Source organism: Stylophora pistillata, chromosome 1, assembly GCF_964205215.1.
Source record: "Stylophora pistillata chromosome 1, jaStyPist1.2, whole genome shotgun sequence".
Lineage (NCBI taxonomy): Eukaryota > Metazoa > Cnidaria > Anthozoa > Scleractinia > Pocilloporidae > Stylophora > Stylophora pistillata.
In genome coordinates, this window is record NC_142519.1 from 18830380 (window position 1) to 18853966 (window position 23587).

The 23587-nt window shown below is 38.8% G+C and overlaps 2 protein-coding genes and 2 pseudogenes across 3 annotated transcripts; all 4 read right to left on the minus strand.

The window, feature by feature from the left end:
• Positions 1 to 485: 485 nt before the first annotated feature.
• Positions 486 to 10500, minus strand: LOC148741533 (histamine H2 receptor-like; annotated as a pseudogene).
• Positions 10501 to 12388: 1888 nt separating this feature from the next.
• Positions 12389 to 13800, minus strand: LOC148741534 (octopamine receptor beta-2R-like; annotated as a pseudogene).
• Positions 13801 to 19509: 5709 nt separating this feature from the next.
• Positions 19510 to 23587, minus strand: LOC148741535 (octopamine receptor beta-2R-like). 2 transcript variants are annotated; one of them, XM_088741908.1, is made up of 3 exons: positions 23449 to 23587; positions 21736 to 22258; positions 19510 to 20905 (listed from the first exon to the last, which is right to left on the minus strand). In XM_088741908.1, the coding sequence occupies exon 3, from the start codon at positions 20883 to 20885 to the stop codon at positions 19971 to 19973; it is 915 nt and encodes a 304-aa protein (XP_088598034.1). In that variant the 5' UTR covers positions 20886 to 20905; positions 21736 to 22258; positions 23449 to 23587; the 3' UTR covers positions 19510 to 19970. The 2 variants fall into 2 exon arrangements, with proteins under 2 accessions (XP_088598034.1, XP_088598030.1); XM_088741904.1 differs by having other exon boundaries at positions 21073 to 22258.
• On the minus strand, positions 22266 to 23567 carry LOC148741536 (octopamine receptor beta-2R-like). Its single transcript, XM_088741913.1, has 2 exons — positions 23449 to 23567; positions 22266 to 23284 (listed from the first exon to the last, which is right to left on the minus strand). Exon 2 carries the CDS (start codon positions 23259 to 23261, stop codon positions 22395 to 22397), a length of 867 nt encoding a protein of 288 aa, XP_088598039.1. The 5' UTR covers positions 23262 to 23284; positions 23449 to 23567; the 3' UTR covers positions 22266 to 22394.

Consider the following 23587-nt stretch of genomic DNA (forward strand, 5'->3'; position numbering starts at 1 on the left):
CAGTTTTACCCCCTCTATATGGCATATCATGTTACAGCTCACCTACTTTGCTACTAAAGGAAAGATATAGATAGCTACCTTCAATATAATTCTCAACGCTCTACGATCAGCTTAAAAAAGTAAGTGAAAGATGTCCATTTATTTCGATTTCTTTTCCTTCCTGGAGTACAAAAATAAAAAAAGAGATACATTTTACCAAAATAGGTAATGATCGCTACATTTTATAACTTATTTTAACTTTATGCAAAATTCCCCTGACTATCAGCCTGAAAGGATAGCGCTCCAAACTCTCGAGTCTCCTGACAGTTTGATAAATAAAATATATCAAATCAATTGATAAAAGGAAATTATCCTTAAATATAATTTTAATTTCAAATCATAGTTATTGACTGTTAACTTGTGCAAAAAATACTCGTGATGACAGCTAAAGACAAATTCTGTTGGAGAAAAAGTTTACTCAAGGTTTGCTGTTCTGATTTTTCGCGTTAAGCATAACAGCTGCGTAGAATAAAACAGTTGTTTTCGTTAATCGCTTGGTTTCTCTTTTTACTCATAACACAGCAATACCGTTTTATCTCCATATTTGTCTCTCTTGAAGACGGCGTACGCGACAGGGTTAATGGCGGAGTTTAATACAACAAGAGGTGTTTTATAGTCTTTATCATCACATGGTTTTTTGTCTTTCAAGATGTGTATGAAATTACATCGCAAGGCAATAATAAAGGCTAGAAGGAACATTCCATTAACAATTGCCACTATTTTTACAGCAGCCTTCTTGACTCTGAACAAAAATCGCTGGTTAAAGTGGGGTTGTATGCGGGCGGCTCTTTCGGGATTATAAATAGTGCAATACATTGATCATAATAATAATAGTAATAATAATAATAATAATAATAATTTAATGTTTATATTGCGCAAATTAACATGTGGATATGATCAAATGTGCATCACAACACTTTTCTTAGAATCGATATCAGAACTTTGAAGAGAAGAATTTCGTCAAAAGCAAGCCACCCTACTAAAATCGTCAAGAGAACAACCGCAGCAATGGTCCAAGAGATAAAAATAATCTGAAAAACGCGTCTGCGCGTCATAGAAGTCAAGTAACTTAGTAGCTTTACAACAGTGTTGTAGCGCTCAAGGACTAAACAGCACAAGTTTGTCACAGAGGCGTACCCGAAGAGCCACCCTAGATAATCCAACCTACTTGTCACGAAGGCCTTAGAATCGCATCCAACCGTCTCCTCGCAGACGAAAAGCGGGAGAAAAGCTTTCAACCTAGCACGGAAGTCCGCCACAGCAAGAGGAACTATAAATTAGTTGGTTTTTGTTTGAAGCTGCCGTACCATACAAACAAGGAAAATAATAAATCCATCTCCAGAATAGGTCAGAATGGGAAGAGTACTAATCTGCCTGATTTTTATCATATACATATTTACTCTGAAAAGTGGATCTCTCTTGAAACGCATTTTTGTTAATGTTTATATTAATTCCTCCAAACGTGTCCAGTTTAACTGAATGCAAACCTTTTTTGCGCTCTGTTGAATTTAACTAGCTTCACTCAAGCAGAGATATAACGAGCTTATTTCTTTTAAAACTAATAAGTTTCTCAGGCTTATTTTCTACGAATATAGTAAAGTTGAGTCAATAATTTTTCAAAACAACCTGATCTCAATCCCCAACGACTCTAGAACTCCTTCATTTGCAAATTAGATCAGCGGCAATAGTAGGAACACTTCACCAAACAAATTATAATTATAGTCAACTTATTACCGGCTTGTAAACAGTAATTAATACAATAGTTGATGCTTGTCTCACGTTAAGTATGATCAGTTGAAATAAAAAGTTATCTAATAAAATTACCAAAAAGTCTCCTCTCCCAAACAAGAAATGAGCAATTTAAACAGAAGAATCACTCTTTAGTAAACCAGTCGAAAAAACCTTAGGACCACACCCAATTCTTTACTCACCCGCGAAAGGTGAGGGGAAAAGCATTCAGCCCAACATAGAAATCCGCCACAGCAAGTAAAACGAGAAACGCTTTGGTTTTGGATCGCAGTCGTTGTTTGGTGCAAACAAGGAAGATGACTTTGCTTGTCGGGTCTTTTGATCGATGCCGTCATTTAGTCTATGGAAGTATTAAAAATGCCAAGGAGAAGTAACTGTCAAAGAACAATTGTTTTTCAAACGCAGATACTTTTCGTTAGGATCGATTTACTTGTGTGTTAAAGATGAATTAGCTTGTATGTCTGAGTAGAACTTAGCTAACATCAAAACTAGATCTCATTTGCAATTTAGCCTTGAATATTCGTACTATTTGTAAGCCGATAGCAAACGCGTCATATTCAGAAGCTAACCTTGTACAGATCACATATATTGTGATATTTCTGCAAGGAAAAATTTTGATTTAAATTATGCGTCGATGGATGCCACTATGGAATTACTTTGAGATGTTTATCGTCTTTTGTAGTGTCGCGGCAAGAACTGAAAAGAATATATCTTTGAATCTACATAATTTGCTAATTCAAAGGGTAAAATGCTCTCTCTTTAAAGCCAAAAAAATTTCCTCATAGCTTTATAGTGCACCAATCACAGCTATTAAAATATTTCTGCAAGGAAGACTTTTGATTAAAATCGCGCACAATCCTGAAATGATTGTGAGACGTTAATCACTTTCTGCTGTTTTCCGTAGTGTCACGGCAAGAACTGAAAATATAATGCGCAAGTAATCACAAAAGGAAAGAATTCAACTGTTTATCGAGCGTGAATGTCGAACTGCTAGGATACTACTCAGGGAAAAAGAAAAGGAAAAGTTTTTTATTTAAATTGTGCGTCGGTGGATGCCACCGAGGAATTATTTTGAGATGTTTATAATCTTTTGTGGTGTCTGGCGGGAACTGAGAAAATCATATCTTCGGATTCCCTGATTAAAACGGTCAAATTCTCTCTCTTCAAAGAAAACATGTCTCTTCATGATGCACCGATCACACCTTTTGAGATATTTCTGTTTCACCCGAAACAATTTCCGTCTACAATTAAACAACTGTTGTTGTATGTTATTTGACAACATGATTTCAACCCAAAGGAGATGCGTGTCTGACGTTGTGATCGATCCCGGTGAAACTCTAGAGAAAACATCACAAGTCATCAAACGGTTCAATGTTGTTTCTCTTCTTCCTGATCTCAAATGGTATCAACGCTAGAACTCCTTTATGATTTGCAGTTTAGCTCAGCAATGCAACTTTATTCAAATACAGTTCAGGTAGAAACAGTTCATTTCGAATTTCACCTGATAAATTTAAGTTCTACATTTAAGTAACTTAACTGTTTACTATTTGTCGACATTAATATATACAATAGGGAATGTTTGTCCTACCTCTTACGTTTTGATTGTTCCATAGAAAGAGTTATTTCATTCTACCCAGGAAAAAAATCTTGAGTCATTAAGAGGCTCAATGTTGTTTTATATCTTCCAGATCGCACAGTAAATGCGCCGTTTTGCTTCTTCCTTTATGTAGCAGTAGTAGTAGTAGTAGTAGTAGTAGTAGTAGTAGTAGTAGTAAAACTTTATTAAAAGCGTCAAGAGCCGTTTAGCTAGGGAAAAATCCCTTACTAATTTGGGGACACTAAAAAAGAAAAAAGACTAGGAGCTATTTACAATAGTATATATATAAAAACTAAGAGAAAATCTATAGTTAACTAGTTGCGGGATTTGTAATAAAAATATATAAAAATTCAAGAGGAACAGCTCTTGACAAGTTTGTCGCAGATGGCTCTGTTACAAGTCGACAGAAGTTTTATCACAATGTGATTCATGAGACACAGCTAGATATTGAATTGGACAAGGTAAGATAAAAGAGTCTACTTGTTTGCTTTTAAGATGGACCAACACGACACCTAACTGAATGGTTCTCTATTTCAGATTCGTGTTCCTGGACTTCATATTAGCTTGGGTGTGTTTAAGAAACTGTTTGATGAACTAGAGAACCAGCGCTTTGAGCTGGACAAAAAAATTCAAATGGCGCTGGCAAGAGATAATGAAGAGAATGATGAAAAGATCGTGGCCTTCAGAGCTGCCCAACTACATAGTAGACAGGCACAACAATTTCATGAGAAAGCAAGTTCTTTACAGGAGTTGCTGAATTTACAAAGTCTGCATTCTAGTGTAAATATCACGCCAGCCTACTTTACACTACTATAGGAGGAGAAAGACAAGTTCCTTAGAAATGCAAAGGAGGAGGTAACTTTTTCTAGATTTGTGTTTTCCAGTATCACAGCTGTACAATCCTCCAATTCCATCACACATGATTCAAACCCATCTTCATTTTTTAGTAGAGGAAGTTATGACTTTGTGTTATAGTTCATTGATTTATAATATTACACTAGCACAAATCAATTTAACAACCCATCAAATTATAGCTACTAAACAGCAAGTTAAGTAACCCATATTTTAATAGTATCATCTTAACATTACAGGAAAAGCTTGCATATGAACAAATGGAATTGGCTGCCTTTGAGAAAGCCAATGGACCACTATCAATTCATTAAATGAAGTTCTTAAGAAAATGAATGTGGAGAGACAAGCTTACAATGGAAAATTATTCATTGGTAACCATGTACACACTTGCTGCAAGGTAACACAAATTTTACCCTTAAAGAAGGAATTTGTTGAGTCAAAAAATTGTACTATATTGTTGTGCTCCGAACAAAAGGGTTGCTGCACTCTTTGGAACCAAAACTAGACTTTCTGTCTGAAATTCAGTGTCTCTGAAATTCAAAATGGAGTCGAAAAACGGCCTATCTTGTATATTAAAAGCACCTTAAATGGAGTTTCAAACAATTCGGATTAAAACACCTACCTCTATCAGTTGTTTAGTAAGGTTTCAAGTCTTCTCTGGTGACTCTCACTTTGCTGGAAAAATTCGGGCCTTTCCCAAATCAAAATCAAAGTTTTCAGTCGATTTCAAAGGATGTGCTTGTTGGACTCCACTATAGCAACGTGTTTTCGCCGAACACAGGCAAAATTTGACCGACTTTGGTCAAATTTTTGACAGCAAGTGCCTCGTCAATGTTCAAGCATCCGCCATGCCAAATTTCACTCGCGCACATTACAAACATAGCAAGATTTCATTGGCTAAACCAGATCTTTGCCCGAGGGGTTGCCATGGACGCTAGACTTATGCAAATGCATAATTTAATATTAACCAGTGAAGTAATAATTAACTCAATGTTTCTTGTAGACCGCATGCGCGAACGAAATTTCCAACTCGAAACAGCCGTGAGCAGAGTCTACAGCGTGTGTAGCCATCGTCCAAGGGCTCACTTATACTGAGTTCGCGTATCTTGCCTTTGAACGACTTGAGGGTCTCGACCTCCCTTATACTCTTGGGTAATTTTGTCCATAGCCTGGGCCCTAGAAATCTAATAGAGTGTTTACCATAAGTGACAGTTTCATACCTGGGTATTGAGAAATCGGCTTGCCTCAAATTGTAATTACTATTGTGTACTTTAAAGATGTTACTTATAATATGCAGGACACAATTTATGCTTTGCTTTGTACATGAGGATGCACAAGTCCTGTAAGCGCCTATTTAGTAGAGTGGGAAAATCTGCCCTCTCTAATAACTGTTCGTAACTAGAATTATAGTTATTGAAAACCGCCCTAAGTCCTCTTTCTTGAAGTCTTTCAAGCTTTCGAGTGTCCCTGGCTTTGCAAAAGTGCCACACTAGGTGACAATATGTGAGGTATGGTAAAACCGCGCTATTGAACAGTGTTAGCTTAGATTTCGCAGGAATTAAATTACGTAATCTCATTAGAACGCCAATTCTCTGGCTAGCTTTTTTACAGATAGAGATTATATGCTCCGAGAAATTTAGCTTGGAATCTAACTCTACTCCTAGAAGTTTAATATTATCTTTAGTTTGGATTTCAACATCATTCACACAGATGTTACTGTCATTTTGAGTGAAGCCCAAGTTCAAAATCTGATATTTCTCAAGGTTTCCCGCCAGTAAGTTAGAGTCATACCACGTTGTTGCTAAGTTGGCACTATCCTTTAACTGGGATGTGACAGCTGCCTGATCTGCACCTGCGTGGTAAATCTGGTGGTCGTCTGCATACATAGACAATTTCGCTGTACGACAGTAGGATAGATCATTCCGGAAAACATTCCATAATAACGGGCCAAGCGCGGAACCCCGACGACAGCCACGACTCACAAATCGGCTCGAACTAACATGATGGCCGATCTTTACTTGATATTTCCGTTCATTTAAATAGCTTTTTAAGAGTTGAATAGGGCTTTCCTGGAGACCGTACGCTTTAAGCTTGCATAGAAGTAGTGGTGGGTGCAACGAGTCAAATGCCTTTCAGATATCTGTTGAAAGTATTCTCAGTATCTGTTGAAAGTATGCCTATAGCCCGAACACGGGTATGTCCACAGTTTTCCTCTGTTCAGCTCTACGACGAACTCTTCTCTTTTCATAATCCTGGATCCTCTTAGAGTTGTATGCGTCACAGACTGCCCTAGTGAGTCTCTTCCATTGGGCTCTGTTGTTCACGGTTGAAAGCTACCGATCTAAGACGTGGCCACACTTCAATACCCTTTTGCAAGTGTCCTTGAAACGAACCTTGGGTCGGCCTACTGGGCGAGAACCATGGGCTAACTCAAAGTACAAGAACTGCTTTACCAGCCTATCGTTGTCCATTCGACTAACGTGTCCTAACCAGCGCAGGCGAGTCCTTACCAACATCACCTCCATGTCTTCAACGTCCGCGCGTCGCAACACTTCTTCCCTGCTGATGTAATCGTCCCATTTGATGTTTAAGATAAGACGTAGATGACGCTGTTGTATGGTACGGAGCTGCCTGACTTCATGTTGATATAGAGTCCAAGTTTCACTGCCATACATCAGAAGGGGCATTAGGCATTGGTTGTACACAGCAACTTTAGTTGGAGCTGTTAGATCATGCGAGTCGAACACTTGTAGTCGACCAAATGCACATGACGTTGCTTGAGTGCGAGATGCAAGTTTCTCCTTCATAGAGTAGTCAATGCTAACATAGCTGCCGAGGTACTTGAAGCGGGTGACGTTAGCTAGTTTAGTACCATCTACGAAGAACTCAGCTGTGTTACCAATACACAGAGTCTCTGTTTTAACCGTGTTGATGCACAGGCCCATCCTCTTAACAGCGAAATTGTAGGAGGTCAAAAGCGATTGCAGACCCTCTGGCGTGTCACTAAAATAGCAATGTCGTCAGCATACTGAGCTTCTCTAATAAACTCTGTAAGAACTTTGGTTTTTGCTTTGAGTCTGCCTAGGTCAAAAAGATTTCCATCACAACATAACCTGATCTGTACACTGCAGGTGTGTTTGATTTTCTCAAAAGCGAACCAGAGTAAGACTGCTGCGTAGATACCAAAGAGTGTTGGAGCTAGTTTGCACCCCTGCTTAACCCCGCTATTGTATTCAAAGGATTGGGTCAGTTCACCATCAACGACAAGTCTGTCGTGTAGATCTGTATATAGCTTCTTCATGATTCTTATAAACTTTGGCGGACAGCCAAGTTTGCCAAGGATGATGAAAAGAGGCTCACGATTGACAGTGTCAAACGCCTTGACAAAGTCCCCGAAGGCTATGTACAAGCATCTGCGTTGCTCTCTTGTTTTTTCCATCAGCTGGCGAAGCGTGAAAATTCCGTCTATTGTACTTCTTCCGTTACTGCGACTGGGGATACATGGATTCCGCTAACAGGTGTAGCCTCTGCAAGATGACATCCGCGAATACTTTTTCAACAGCACTGAGTAGCGATATACCTCTGTAATTGCCGCAATGACTTCTGTCGCCTTTTTTGAACTATATGGCGATGTTCGCATCTATCCAGTCCAATGGAATTATCTCTGTAGTCTAGCAGAAGTTAAAAAGGACAAGCAGGAGAGCTCTCGATCGACGTCCACCATTCACAAGTATCTCAGGAAGAATGCCATCGGCACCTGGGCTCTTTCCTAGTCGGGTGTTTCTGAGAGCTTGATCAAGTTCTTGTTCTTCAATTGGGCAGCTCATTGATTGGAGGACTGGAAGCTGGTCTATGCCATCGACAATGGTCAAGTCAGCATCAGTTGGTTGGTTTAGTAAGTCGCTGCAATGTTCAACCCATCTGTCTTTTATCATATCAGGGGCAACCGGGATATCCCCACCTTTGAGTTTCACTGGATGAGAGGTTCTGGGTTTTGGACCATAAACAGTGTTTAGAGTGGCATAGAAGTCTCTGAGGTTCTTCTCCTGGGAGTATCGCTCTGCTTCTTCAGTCCTATGTCGGAACCAACTGTTTTTGAGCTCTCTAGTGGGCCTTCTCAAAACATGCCTGTCCATATACTTATCTTTGAGGAGTTTTTGAATTCCATCATCCTGATCATCGAACCAGTCGTTATGCATTCTTTTCTCTTTGCCAAAGACACGGACAGCAGCGTTCTGGAGAACGACTCTGAGCTCATCAACGTTAGTGTTACAGGTAGACAGCTTCTCATCTAGAAACTGTTCTAGCAATACTTTCTTGCCGTCATCTAAGCGTGTGTATAGCTTTTTGGAAGGTCTTGTACCTGTCTTCTTGTTCTTGATGTAGAAGGGACACTTAGATGTAGGAGCTGGTGATTGATGAAGCAGTTTGCTGCACGATTGACTTTTGTCTCTGTAACATATGGCTTTGCGGCCTTGTTGGATAGTACATGGTCAAGCTGATACCAGTGCTTTGAACGAAGGTGTTGCCATGTGTTCTTTAAGCTGTCTTTCAGTTGGAACATTGTGCCCATGATGCTGAGTTGAAATCTGGTACAAAATTCCAAGAGCATGAGGCCGTTGGAATTCATCTTTCCGACACCATGTTTCCCGATGACATTCGGCCATGATTTCCAGTCCGAGCCCACACGAGCATTAAAATCACCCAAAATGATAACGCTGTCCATTTCGGCAGCTGATGAACAGCTACGGAGCTTTTCATAGAACTGTTCCTTTTCTTCCTGTGGTCTTTGCACGGTTGGTGCATAAACGCTAATGAGTGTTAGATTGTCACCACCCTTTGGCTATATGCGCACTGACATGAGTCTGCCGCTGATTGGTGTAGGGCTAATACCTTGAGCAGCCAGCCTGTTAGAGATGGCAAAACCAACACCCGCTGTTCTCTCTTCTCCTCCACTCCAGAAAATTGTATGACTCCTCTCGACTATGTTTCCCATGCCAGGTCGCCGAAATTCCCTTAGAGCACAGATGTCGATGCCCGTTTTCTCTAATTCATGACAGACGAGAGCAGTTGCTCGCTCTGGTCTTATTGAAGAGTCACTGTCGTTGGCCGTGCGAACATTCCAGGCTCCTAGGTTAAGATGTTGTTTATGTCGGGCATTGGAATTAGAGAGTAGATGATGTCGTTCGTCGGCCACCACGGACGTGGTAGCAGTATACGGACTTCGTCCACTTATCGCCACCGGCGTATCGAGTGGCGCATCGGCTCCCCCGTATGCGGTAGCCATAGCTTCACTCCTTGTCTGTACTTCCATTAAAACTGTGGGGCAGCACCTACTCTGTTGATCGACGACACAGCAAAGCTGAGATGGTCGCAGAGAAGCCCGTTGCATACTGTCAGTAAAAGTAGTAAGTAAAGTCTGTTTACGAGCCTAGTGGCCCATTAGGCCGGTGCTTAACTCCGGTTTCTGTAGCATGAAGCGATTAGGAGTATTTCTACTCCCCCTGGATGGGATGCTATCCCCAGCATTAAATTGCCGGTACCCATTTATACACCTGGGGGAAGAGAGACACTGTGAGAGTAAAGTGTGTTGCCTAAGAACACAACACAATGTCCCGGCCGGGGCTCGAACCCGGATACTGTCAGTACTGGAGCCGAATTGACTTTCAGGACTACCGTTGCCGGAGCTGAAGCCGTGTTGACTATCAGGACCACCTTGCGTGATGGCCGTTGGTACAGTGATAAAAAGTAAAAGATAGACCGCAACATGGCAAAAATTCTGATAGAACCATGAGAATCGCCGACAGCACTCTAAACTGCAAAATGTCATCAAATGCAAGCCACTTTAGTAAAAAAGCCAAGATTACAACAACTGGAATGGTCCAAGAGATAAGGATCATCTGGAAAATGCGACTGCGCGTCATAAAAGTCAAGTAATGCAACGGCTTTACAACAGCAATGTAGTGATCCAGGACTAAACTGCACAAGTTTGTTACAGACGCGTACATGAGCAGCCACCTTAAAAAATCCAACCCGTTGGCCACGAGGGCGTTAGGGTCGCGTCCAGTTTTCATCTCGCAGATGAAAAGCGGGGGAAATACGGTCAATCCAGCACAGAAATCTGCTACTGCAAGCGAGACTATAAATGCGTTGGTTTTTGTTCGAAGCCGCCGTCATCACCCAACAAGGAAGAAAATAAATCCATTTCCAGAATAGGTCAGAATGGAAAGAGACCAGCCAAGAATCCAAAACCACGTTTCCATATTGCGATATTCAAGTAGCCGGCCCTACAAAAATGAAAGCTGAGAAGATAATCTTCCGGTGAGGAACTAATGTAAGACCACGATTCACAAGAAATCATTTAAAAACACCTTGTGATACTGTATTGCGAAAACTCTCCATAAAACACATCACAAAAAATTAATCAGCCTGAATTCTTGCCGCTCTTGCTGTCAGGTCAACAACCTCCGTTTCTTCATTGGTAAGTCATGAAATAAAGGAAGGAAAATGATTGTAAGAAAGGCATGCTCGGGGGAAACACTCGTCAGTGCATCACTAGACAAAAACGCAAGAATTACCAAGTTTGCGTCAACATGACATAATCTATGAACAGAAGGAACAGCTAGCTAAGGAATTTGACAACTTGTCTGTAACAGCTTGAGGACATTGTCAGGTCTTGAAAAATTAGCATTCTAAACCCCAGCATAACTATGAACATTCTCCTAACTCTTTTCTATAAAATTTCTATGGTAATGAGAAAGAGAATTTGTCTATCAATCAAGGGCTTCTTTGGTTAACGCTTATTCCCTTCTGATTCTCAAGAACTTACTTTGACTCAACGGCGATACCGTAAGGAACAATTTGACGCTAGTCAGTCTTAATATTATGAGGGTTAAAAGCAGAAAGTTCAAAAGTTACTTGTTTGCCAGGTTAGAACTGTTACTTGCGATAAATTAAACTAGCTGATCTCAACTGACATCGAAACTAAAACTCATCTGCAATTTAACTACGAAGAATATCATATGCCTGGGAAGCTTGCATCCTACGTGGAAAAAGCGGATCTCGCCTTTTAAGTCCTTTTTTCCCGCTCTTTTGAATTTTACCAAATTCACTCAAAACAGAAAGATAACAGAGAACAAAAAGACAACAAAAGTTATTTCGTATCCGACATTAGAAAATACTCTGATATGTAATAAATTTCCTGTTACCGGAATATCTAAGTATCGATGCTATAAAAACACAAGTATCATTGGTATATATATGAAAGTATCCTAAAACGTCTTTCTTCTAAATTCTCGGGAAAGTTATCAGAAAGTACAGGGAATCATGATAAAAAAAGGTGGATGAAAAATGAACCTGTATGCAAAAAGTGGAAGGAAGTTGAAAATTTATCCTCGTTTGTCATCCGAAATAAAGTAAACAATGAATGCAAACATCAGGAGGTAGTTCATTACTTGTTATATAAAGGGCTTAAAGATCTACTATACGCAGGAAAAAAACCGTTGTTTAAGTACAAAGGTTTGCACAATGTATCAAAATTAAAAAATCTTTCAGGGGCAGTCGATAAATAAACCATACACCCATACACACATGCAATTGCAAATCAGTGAAAGAGGGCGTGAGTTGGAACCTATTACCTCTTGATAGAAGCAATAATTTGCAATGTTCACACCGGTTTGGCGTGTATTTGGCATATCACGTTACATTTCATCCACTTTGCTTCCTAAGGAAAGATATAGATAGCTATCTTCAATATAATTTTAAACTCTGTAAGACCAGCTTAACACCGTTAATCATTTAAAGACGTTTCTTTTGAAGGAGTGAAATTATTCATCTTCAAACTTAGTTATCTGAACTTATTTGATAATTAATTACAACTCGTAATTTGAAATTCATCATGGCAGGTACATTGACACAGTTTAACAGTTCTATTACTTAAACACGATTAACTTATAATCCGGACTCGATTCAAATGTATTAGGCTTTTTTCTATAAAAGCCTAATGTATTGCTTTCTCTTAAAAGCTCCTGGCTTTCCATTGTGTGAGACCAGTCTCAATTTGCATAGTAGGATGTTGTTAGGAACATCTTCCTAAACAAATCGATTATTAAGCGTGAAATAATCCAAGAAACGAATGAAGCCGGTATTTTCGGATACGAGATTTATTCCGTCGAGATAATTAATCAACCATTATGAACTGCATATCTGTTGTCCAAGTCGATCGCACAAAGTCTGATAACACTACTGTAGTTCACAGCACTAGACAAAAAAAAAACAAGGTAACCATTTATTTCGCTTTCTTTTTCCGGCTTGGATTCCAAATACGAAAAAAAAAAGGAGACATTTACCAAAACAGGTAATGATCGCTACATTTTATGACTTATCTTTAACCATATAAAAAATTCCCCTGACTATGAACCAGAAAGGATAGCGCTTGAAACTCTCGAGTCTCCTTACAGTTTGGTCAATGAACAATATCAACTCAGTTGATAAAAGGAAATTATCCATAAACATAATTTTAATTTCCTACCATAGTTATTGACTGTTAACTCAAATTCTGTCTAAGAAGAAGTTTATTCAAGGTTTGCTGTTCTGATTTTTCGTGTTCAAGCAATATGATGGCTGCGTAGAATAAAACAGTTGTTTTCATTACTCATTTGGTTTCTCTTTTTACTCATAATACAGCAAATATACCGTTTTATCTCTATATTTATGTCTCTCTTAAAGATGGCGTAAGCGACAGGGCTAATGGCGGAGTTTAATACAATAAGAGGTATTTTATAGTATTTATCATCACACGATTTTTTGTCTTTCAAGATGTGTATGAAGCTACATCGCAAAGCGAATATGAAGGCTAAAAGGAATATGCCAATAACAATTGCCATTATTTTTACAGCAGCCTTCTCCTCGACTCTGAACAAAAATCGCTGGTTAAAGTGGAGTTGTTTTGCTAAAATGCGTGCGGCTCTTTCGTGCCTATAAGCAGTGTAATACATTGATCCAAAGCAGAATATTAGACCGCAACACGGCAAGATTTCTAAAAATACCATTAGAATTGAGATCAGCACTTTAAACAGCAGAATCTCGCTAAATACACACAAGTTTAGTAAAAAAACCCAAGCCAAAAACAACTGGAATAGTCCAAGAGATAAAAAGCATCTGGAAAACGCGTATGCGCGTCATATAAGTCAAGTAACTTAGAGGCTTTACAACAGCAATGTAACGATCCAAGACTAAACTGTACAAGTTTGTCACAGATGAGTACATGAACAGCCACCTTATAATGTCCGCACCTTCGGCTATGAAGGCCTCAGGGTCGCATCCATTTATCTTCTCGCAGACAAAAAGCGACGGAAAAGCAGTCAACCCAGCACAGAAGTCTGCCACAGCAAGAGAGACTATAAATGCGTTAGTTTTGGTTCGAAGCCGCCGTCTTCTACAAACAAGGAAGATAATAAAGCCATTTCCAGAATAGGTCAGGATGGAAAGAGACCAGCCAAGAATCCAAAACCACATTTCCATTTTATGGTCTTTAAGTAGCCCTTCACAAATGAAAGGTGCGAAGATAAACGTTGGGTTAGGAACTAATGTAAGACCGCAATTCCTCAATTACAAAACATTTGAAAAAACCTGGTGATGTTATAATGTATTCTCCCTAAAACACATCATAGTTGACAATCAGCTTGAAATTGATAAGTCCACTCTTACCGTTAATTAAGTCAACCGCCTCTATTCCTTCAATGAAATCAATGAAATAAAGGAAGCAAACTCATCTCAAGAGAGGTTCGCTCGAGATAAACATTCGCGGACCTCTTGATGAAAATCGCTCTTGTCCACGGTGATATGAACCCTTTTAGTGATCAGTGAGGAAATAGTTTCTAAAGATAGCTTAATACGGGTTTTGACAACCTATCATTGGACAGCTTAAAGACATTGTCAGGGCTTCTTTTGTTGCCTCAAAATAAAATTCTTCGATTTTTTTGTAAAAAAAGAGAGAAGGAAGGGTGGAGAGCGGAGGAATTCTTGAGAATTTCAGAGAGCTTCTTTTTTCATCTTCTACATGGAAAAAGGAAAAAAACTGCAAAGCTGCGGACAACAACAAGACTGTTATCGAGGAAGCAGATTTTTTGGCTCAATTTACAGTTGTTTTTTCCTACAGTATTGTTTGCAAAGCGTTTCTTAATTAACAAGTGAACATTTGCATTCTAGTTGCAGGGGTGTTGATGTCAATTACTGTCTGCGTTTGTTAAATTTAATAATATCAAACACTAAACCCTTTCTGGTTATATCAACTAAGTTGACATTTAACAAATGGTAAACACCACAGCGTACACTATTGAGTTATGAAATGTTAACGCTTGAAAAGCTGATATTACCTTAAATATTCTCCATATTCTTCTCCACACATTTACTGTGGCACTGACAAGGAGAATTTTTTTATCAATCAAGAGCTTCTTTGGTTAACGTTTATACCCTTCATTCACAACAACTGAACTTAACGTTTGATTCAGCGGTGATACTGTCAAAAGGAATTTAACGTCAGCCCAACCTTAAGGTTCTAAGGGATTAACACAGCAGATTCAAGTTGTTTGATTTCCAGATATTGTGCCTATAAGAAAAACAGGTGATTTCAACTGATATCAAAACTAGAACTCATTTGCACTTATTTTCTTCATTTACATCGTGTACAGACACACCATCGTTTGAGAAGCGAATCTCTTCCGGAAAACGTTTTATTTATAATGTTTAAACTTAGTCTTTCTTTCACTTTTCGAAACATGTGCAAATTTTAGGCATATCTTTTTTCCGCTCGGTTGAATTTTGCCAGCTTCACTCAGAACAGAGAATTAACGAGCGAAAGATTACTTTAACTGCTAAGTTCTCGCTTGGGCTTGTTTCCTAGAAAAAAAAAAATAAAAAGAGAGGTAGCTAAAGTTAGATATTCTTACCCATCAAAAAGACAATTTTTCAAAAGAAAACTGATCTCTATCGATATTTACTTTATTCAACTTTATTTAAATACAGTAAAAGTTGAAACACTTTATTGCGATCTTCGCCCGACAGAGCACACGCTTCGTTTTATTTCCTCTTTTATGTCCCTCTTGAAGAAAGCATAGGCCACAGGGTTGACGGTAGAGTTTAAAATGAGGACAGGTATTTTATATTCTTTATCATTACATGGTTTTTTTTTCATTCGGAATATGTACGCGACTACATCGCAAAGCAATTGGGTTGGTTAGAATGAAGAGGCCTATAACAATTCCCATTACTTTCACAGCCGACTTTTCCCCGCTTCGGAACAGATATCGATTATTATAGCGGAGTTGTTTGGCTTAGGTGTGAGCGGCTCGTTCTTGTTCATAAACATCATGTAACATTGAACAAAAGCAAAAGATGAGACCACAGGACGTCAGGAACTCGAAGGAGATCATGATCATTATCCAAAATATTTCAAAGGAAATGAACCGTTGTTTTTAAAAGCGAGCCATCTTAGAACATAAGGAAACACTCGACCTCCCTTACACACTTAGGTAATTTTGTCCATAGCCTGGGCCCTAGAAATCTAATAGAGTGTTTACCATAAGTGACAGTTTCATACCTGGGTATTGAGAAATCGGCTTGCCTCAAATTGTAATTACTATTGTGTACTTTAAAGATGTTATTTATAATATGCAGGACACAGTTTACGCTTTGCTTTGTACATGAGGATGCACAAGTCCTGTAAGCGCCTATTTAGTAGAGTGGGCAAATCTGCCCTCTCTAATAACTGTTCGTAACTAGAATTATAGTTATTGAAAACCGCCCTAAGTCCTCTTTCTTGAAGTCTTTCAAGCTTTCGAGTGTCGCTGGCTTTGCAAAGGTGCCACACTAGGTGACAATATGTGAGGTATGGTAAAACCGCGCTTTTGAACAGTGATAGCTTAGATTTCGCAGGAATTAAATTACGTAATCTCATTAGAACGCCAATTCTCTGGCTAGCTTTTTTACAGATAGAGATTATATGCTCCGAGAAACTTAGCTTGGAATCTAACTCTACTCCTAGAAGTTTAATATTATCTTTAGTTTGGATTTCAACATCATTCACAAAGATGTTACTGTCATTTTGAGTGAAGGCCAAGTTCAAAATCTGATATTTCTCAAGGTTTCCCGCCAGTAAGTTAGAGTCATACCACGTTGTTGCTAAGTTGGCACTATCCTTTAACTGGGATGTGACAGCTGCCTGATCTGCACCCGCGTGGTAAATCTGGTGGTCGTCTGCATACATAGACAATTTCGCTGTAAGACAGTAGGATAGATCATTCTGGAAAACATTCCATAATAACGGGCCAAGCGCGGAACCCCGACGACAGCCACGACTCACAAATCGGCTCGAACTAACATGACGGCCGATCTTTACTTGATATTTCCGTTCATTTAAATAGCCTTTTAAGGGTTGAATAGTGCTTTCCTGGAGACCGTACGCTTTAAGCTTCCATAGAAGTAGTGGTGGGTGCAACGAGTCAAATGCCTTTCACATATCTGTTGAAAGTATTCTCAGTATCTGTTGAAAGTATGCCTATAGCCCGAACACGGGTATGTCCACAGTTTTCCTCTGTTCAGCTCTACGACGAACTCTTCTCTTTTCAGAATCCTGGATCCTCTTAGAGTTGTCTGCGTCACAGACTACCCTAGTGAGTCTCTTCCATTGGGCTCTGTTGTTCACGGTTGAAAGCTACCGATCTAAGACGCGGCCACACTTCAATACCCTTTTGCAAGTGTCCTTGAAACGAACCTTGGGTCGGCCTACTGGGCGAGAACCATGGGCTAACTCAAAGTACAAGAACTGCTTTACCAGCCTATCGTTGTCCATTCGACTAACGTGTCCTAACCAGCGCAGGCGAGTCCTTACCAACATCACCTCCATGTCTTCAACGTCCGCGCGTCGCAACACTTCTTCACTGCTGATGTAATCGTCCCATTTGATGTTTAAGATAAGACGTAGATGACGCTGTTGTATGGTACGGAGCTGCCTGACTTCATGTTGATATAGAGTCCAAGTTTCACTGCCATACATCAGAAGGGGCATTAGGCATTGGTTGTACACAGCAACTTTAGCTGGAGCTGCTAGATCATCCGAGTCGAACACGCTTGTAGTCGACCAAATGCACATGACGTTGCTTGAGTACGAGATGCAAGTTTCTCCTTCATAGAGTAGTCACTGCTAACATAGCTGCCGAGGTACTTGAAGCGGGTGACGTTAGCTAATTTAGTACCATCTACGAAGAACTCAGCTGTGTTACCAATACACAGAGTCTCTGTTTTAACCATGTTGATGCACAGGCCCATCCTCTTAGCAACGAAATTGTAGGAGGCCTAAAACACATCACAAAAAATTAATCAGCCTGAATTCTTGCCGCTGTTGCTGTTAGGTCAACAACCTCCATTCATTCATTGGTAAGTCATGAAATATAGGAAGGAAAATGATTGTAAGAAAGGCATGCTCGGGGGAAACACTCGTCAGTGCATCACTGGTTAAAAACGCAAGAATTACCAAGTTTGCGTCAACATGACATAATCTATGAACAGAAGGAACAGCTAGCTAAGGAATTTGACAACTTGTTTGTAACAGTTTGAGGACATTGTCAGGTCTTGAAAAATTAGCATTCTAAACCCCAGCATAACTATGAACATTCTCCTAACTCTTTTCTATAAATTTTCTATGGTAATGAGAAAGAGAATTTGTCTATCAATCAAGGGCTTCTTTGGTTAACGTTTATTCCCTTCTGATTCTCAAGAACTTACTTTGACTCAACGGTGATGGCGTAAGGAACAATTTGACGCTAGTCAGTCTTAATATTATGAGGGTTAAAAGTAGAAAATTCAAAAGTTACTTGTTTGCCAGGTTAGAATTGTTTCTTGCAATAAATTAAACTAGCTGATCTCAACTGACATCAAAACTAAAACTCATCTGCAATTTAACTACGAAGAATATCATATGCCTGGGAAGCTTGCATCCTATGCGCTAAAAGCGGATCTCGCCTTTTAAGTCCTTTTTTCCCGCTCTTTTGAATTTTACCAAATTCACTCAAAACAGAAAGATAGCAGAGAACAAAAAGACAACAAAAGTTATTTCATATCCGACATTAGAAAATACTCTGATATGTAATAAATTTCCTGTTACCGGAATATCTAAATATCGATTCTATAAAAACACATGTATCATTGGTATATATATGAAAGTATCCTAAAACGTCTTTCTTCTAAATTCTCGGGAAGGTTATTAGAAAGTACAGGGAATCATGATAAAAAAGGGTGGATCAAAAATGAACCTGTATGTAAAAGGTGGAAGGAAGTTGAAAATTTATCCTCGTTTGTCATCCGAAATAAAGTAAACAATGAATGCAAACATCAGGAGGTAGTTCATTACTTGTTATATAAAAGCGGCCCTAAGGGCTTAAAGATCTACGTATACGCAGGAAAAAAACCGTTGTTTAAGTATGTTACAAAGGTTTGCACAATGTATCAAAATTAAAAAATCTTTCAGGGGCAGTCGATAAATAAACCATACACACATGCAATTGCAAATCAGTGAAAGAGGGCGTGAGTTGGAACCTATTACCTCTTGATAGAAGCAATAATTTGCAATGTTCACACCGGTTTGGTGTGTATTTGGCATATCACGTTACATTTCATCCACTTTGCTTCCTAAGCAAAGATATAGATAGCTATCTTTAATATAATTTTGAACTCTTTAAGACCAGCTTAACACCGTTAATCATTTAAAGACGTCTCTTTCGAAGGAGTGAAATTATTCATCTTCAAACTTAGTTATCTGAACTTATTTGATAATTAATTAGAACTCGTAATTTGAAGTTCATCATGGCAAGTACATTGACACTATGTCAGAAGCATTTCATTTTCAGCGTCACCCTCACTCGGAAGACGCTATTGATTTGTATAACATTAACAGTGCGCGCATGCCCAACAACAAAATAAAATGGGATGAAAAATGTTCTTTAACAAACCAGACTCATACAATGAAAATCTGGTTGAATAATTTCATTTTCATACAGTTCTATTACTTAAACACGATTAACTTATAATCCGAACTCGATTCAAATGTATAGGCTTTTTTCTATAAAAACCTAATATATTGCTTTCTCTTAAAAGCTCCCGGCTTTCCATTGTGTGAGACCAGTCTGAATTTGCTTAGTAGGATGTTGTTAGCAACATCATCCTAAACAAATCGATTATTAAGCGGGAAATAATCCAAGAAACGAATAAAGCCGGTATTTTCGGATACGAGATTTATTCCGTCGAGATAATTAATCGACCATTATGAACTGCATATCTGTTGTCCAAGTCGATCGCACAAAGTCTGATAACACTACTGTATTTCACAGCACTAGACAAAAAAAACAAGGTCACCATTTATTTCGCTTTCTTTTCCTGCTTGAATTCCAAATAAGAAAAAAAAAAAAAAGGAGACATTTACCAAAACAGGTAATGATCGCTACATTTTATGACTTATCTTTAACCTTATCAAAAATTCCCCTGACTATGAACCAGAAAGGGTAGCGCTTGAAACTCTCGAGTCTCCTTACAGTTTGGTCAATGAACAATATCAACTCAGTTGATAAAAGGAAATTATCCATAAACACAATTTTAATTTCCTACCATAGTTATTGACTGTTAACTCAAATTCTGTCTAAGAAGAAGTTTATTCAAGGTTTGCTGTTCTGATTTTTCGTGTTTAAGCAATATGATGGCTGCGTAGAATAAAACAGTTGTTTTCATTACTCATTTGGTTTCTAGTTTTACTCATAACACAGCAAACATACCGTTTTATCTCTATATTTATGTCTCTCTTGAAGATGGCGTAAGCGACAGGGTTAATGGCGGAGTTTAATACAATAAGAGGTATTTTATAGTATTTATCATCACATGGTTTTTTGTCTTTCAAGATTTGTATGAAGCTACATCGCAAAGCGAATATGTAGGCTAAAAGGAATATGCCAATAACAATTGCCATTATTTTTATAGCAGCCTTCTCCTTGACTCTGAACAAAAATCGCTGGTTAAAGTGGAGTTGTTTTGCTAAAATGCGTGCGGCTCTTTCGTGCTTATAAACAGTGTAATACATTGATCCAAAGCAGAATATTAGACCGCAACACGGAAAGATTTCTAAAAATACCATTTGAATTGAGATCAGCACTTTAAACAGCAGAATCTCGCTAAATACACGCAAGTTTAGTAAAAAAACCAAGACAAAAACAACTGGAATGGTCCAAGAGATAAAAAGCATCTGGAAAACGCGTCTGCGCGTCATATAAGTCAAGTAACTTAGTGGCTTTACAACAGCAATGTAACGATCCAAGACTAAACTGCACAAGTTTGTCACAGATGAGTACATGAACAGCCACCTTATAATGTCCGCACCTTCGGCTATGAAGGCCTCAGGGTCGCATCCAGTTATCTTCTCGCAGACAAAAAGCGACGGAAAAGCAGTCAACCCAGCACAGAAGTCTGCCACAGCAAGAGAGACTATAAATGCGTTAGTTTTGGTTCGAAGCCGCCGTCTTCTACAAACAAGGAAGATAATAAAGCCATTTCCAGAATAGGTCAGGATGGAAAGAGACCAGCCAAGAATCCAAAACCACGTTTCCATTTTATGGTCTTTAGGTAGCCCTTCACAAATGAAAGGTGAGAAGATAAACGTTGGGTTAGGAACTAATGTAAGACTGCAATTCCTCAATTACAAAACATTTGAAAAAACCTGGTGATGTTATAATGTGTTCACCCTAAAACACATTATAGTTGACCAATCAGCTTGAAATTGATAAGGCCACTCTTACCGTTAATTAAGTCAACAGCCTCTATTCCTTCAATGTAATCAATGAAATAAAGGAAGGAAACTCATCTCAAGAGAGGTTCGCTCGAGATAAACATTAGCGGACCACTTGATGAAAATCGCTCTTGTCCACGGTGATATGAACCTTTTTAATGATCAGTAAGGAAATAGTTTCTAAAGATAGCTTAATACGGGTTTTGACAACCTATCGTCTGACAGCTTAAAGACATTGTCAGGGCTTCTTTTGTTGCCTCAAAATAAAATTCTTCGATTTTTTTGTAAAAAAAGAAAGAAGAGTGGAGAGCGGAGGAATTCTTGAGAATTTCAGAGAGCCTCTTTTTTCATCTTCTACATGGAAAAAGGAAAAAAACTGCAAAGCTGCGGACAACAACAAGACTGTTATCGAGGAAGCAGATTTTTTGGCTCAATTTACAGTTGTTTTTTCCTATAGTATTGTTTGCAAAGTGTTTCTTAATTAACAAGTGAACATTTGCATTCTAGTTGCAGGGGTGTTGATGTCAATTGCTGTCTGCGTTTGTTAAATTTAATAATATCAAACACTAAACCCTTTCTGGTTATATCAACTAAGTTGACATTTAACAAATGGTAAACACCACAGCGTACGCTATTGAGTTATGAATGTTAACGCTTGAAAAGCTGATATTACCTTAAATATTCTCCATATTCTTCTCTACACATTTACTGTGGCACTGACAAGGAGAATTTTTTTATCAATCAAGAGCTTCTTTGCTTAACGTCTATCCCCTTCATTCACAACAACTGAACTTAACGGTTGATTCAGCGGTGATACTGTCAAAAGGAATTTAACGTCAGCCCAACCTTAAGGTTCTAAGGGATTAACACAGCAGATTCAAGTTGTTAGATTTCCAGATATTGTGCCTATAAGAAAAACAGGTGATTTTAACTGATATCAAAACTAGAACTCATTTGCACTTATTTTCTTCATTTGCATCGTGTACAGACACACCGTCGTCTGCGAAGCGAATCTCTTCCGGAAAACGTTTTATTTATAATGTTTAAACTTAGTCTTCCTTGCACTTTTCAAAACATGTGCAAATTTCAGGCATATCTTTTTTCCGCTCGGTTGAATTTTGCCAGCTTCACTCAGAACAGAGAGTTAACGAGCGAAAGATGACTTTAACTGCTAAGTTCCCGCTTGGGCTTGTTTCCTAAAAAAAATTAAAGACAGGTAGCTAAAGTTAGATATTCTTGCACATCAAAAAGACAATTTTTCAAAAGAAAACAGATTTCTATCGACATTTACTTTATTCAACTTTATTCAAATACAGTAAAAGTTGAAACACTTTATTGCGATCTTCGCCCGACAGAGCACACGCTCCGTTTTATTTCCTCTCTTATGTCCCTCTTGAAGAAAGCATAGGCCATAGGGTTGACGCCAGAGTTTAAAATGAGGAGAGGTATTTTGAATTCTTTATCATTACATGGTTTTTTGTTATCCGGAATTCTTACAAGAGTACATCGCATAGCAATTGTGTAGGTTAGAATGAAGAGGCCTATAACAATTCCCACCACTTTCACAGCCGACTTTTCCCCGCTTCGGAACGGATATCGATGATTATAGCGGAGTTGTTTGGCTAAGGTGTGGGCGGCTCGTTCTTGTTTATAAACAACATGTAACATTGAACAAAAGCAAAAGATGAGACCACAGGACGCCAGGAACTCGAAGGAGATCATGATCATTATCCCAAAAGATTTTAAAGAAAATGAATCGTTGTCTTTAAAAGCGAGCCATCTGAGAACAGAAGGAAACACAACGAGAATTGAAAGTGTCCAAGAAATACAAATCATCTGAGAGACACGTTTGCGCGTCATGAACAATAAGTATTTGAGAGGCTTCACAACAGCAATGTAGCGATCCAGGACTAAACTACATAAGTTTGCTGCAGACGTATACCCAAAAAGCCACCTCAAATAATCCACCCCGTTTGCTCTAAACGCTTCGGGGCTGCATCCCGTTGTCTTCTCGCAGACGAAAAGTGAGGGAACAGCAATCAACCCAACACAGAAATCCGCCACAGCAAGGGAAACGACAAACGCATTGGTTTTGGTTCGAAGCCGCCGTCTTCTACAAACAAGGAAGATAATAAAGCCATTTCCAGAATATGTCAGGATGGAAAGAGACCAACCAAGAATCCAAAACCACGTTTCCATTTTATGGTCTTTAGATAGCCCCTCTTAAATGAAAGGTGAGAAGATAAACGTTGGGTTGGGAACTAATGTAAGACCGCAATTCCTCAGTGACATAACATTTGAAAAGACTTGGTGATGTTATAATGTATTCTCCCTAAAACACATCATAGTTGACAAATCAACCTGAAATTAATAACGCCTCCCTTACCGTTAATTAAGTCAACAGCCTCTATTCCTTCAATGTAGTCAATGAAATAAAGGAAGCAAACTCATCTCAAGAGAGGCTCGCTCGAGGTAAACATTCGCGGACCTCTTGATGAAAATCGCTCTTGTCCGCGGTGATATGA

Bases quoted from the DNA above. Each gene is read 5' to 3' on its own strand.
- LOC148741535 (XM_088741908.1), bottom strand. From the start codon at position 20,885: ATGGAAACGTGGTTTTGGATTCTTGGCTGGTCTCTTTCCATCCTGACC.
- LOC148741536 (XM_088741913.1), bottom strand. From the start codon at position 23,261: ATGGAAACGTGGTTTTGGATTCTTGGTTGGTCTCTTTCCATCCTGACA.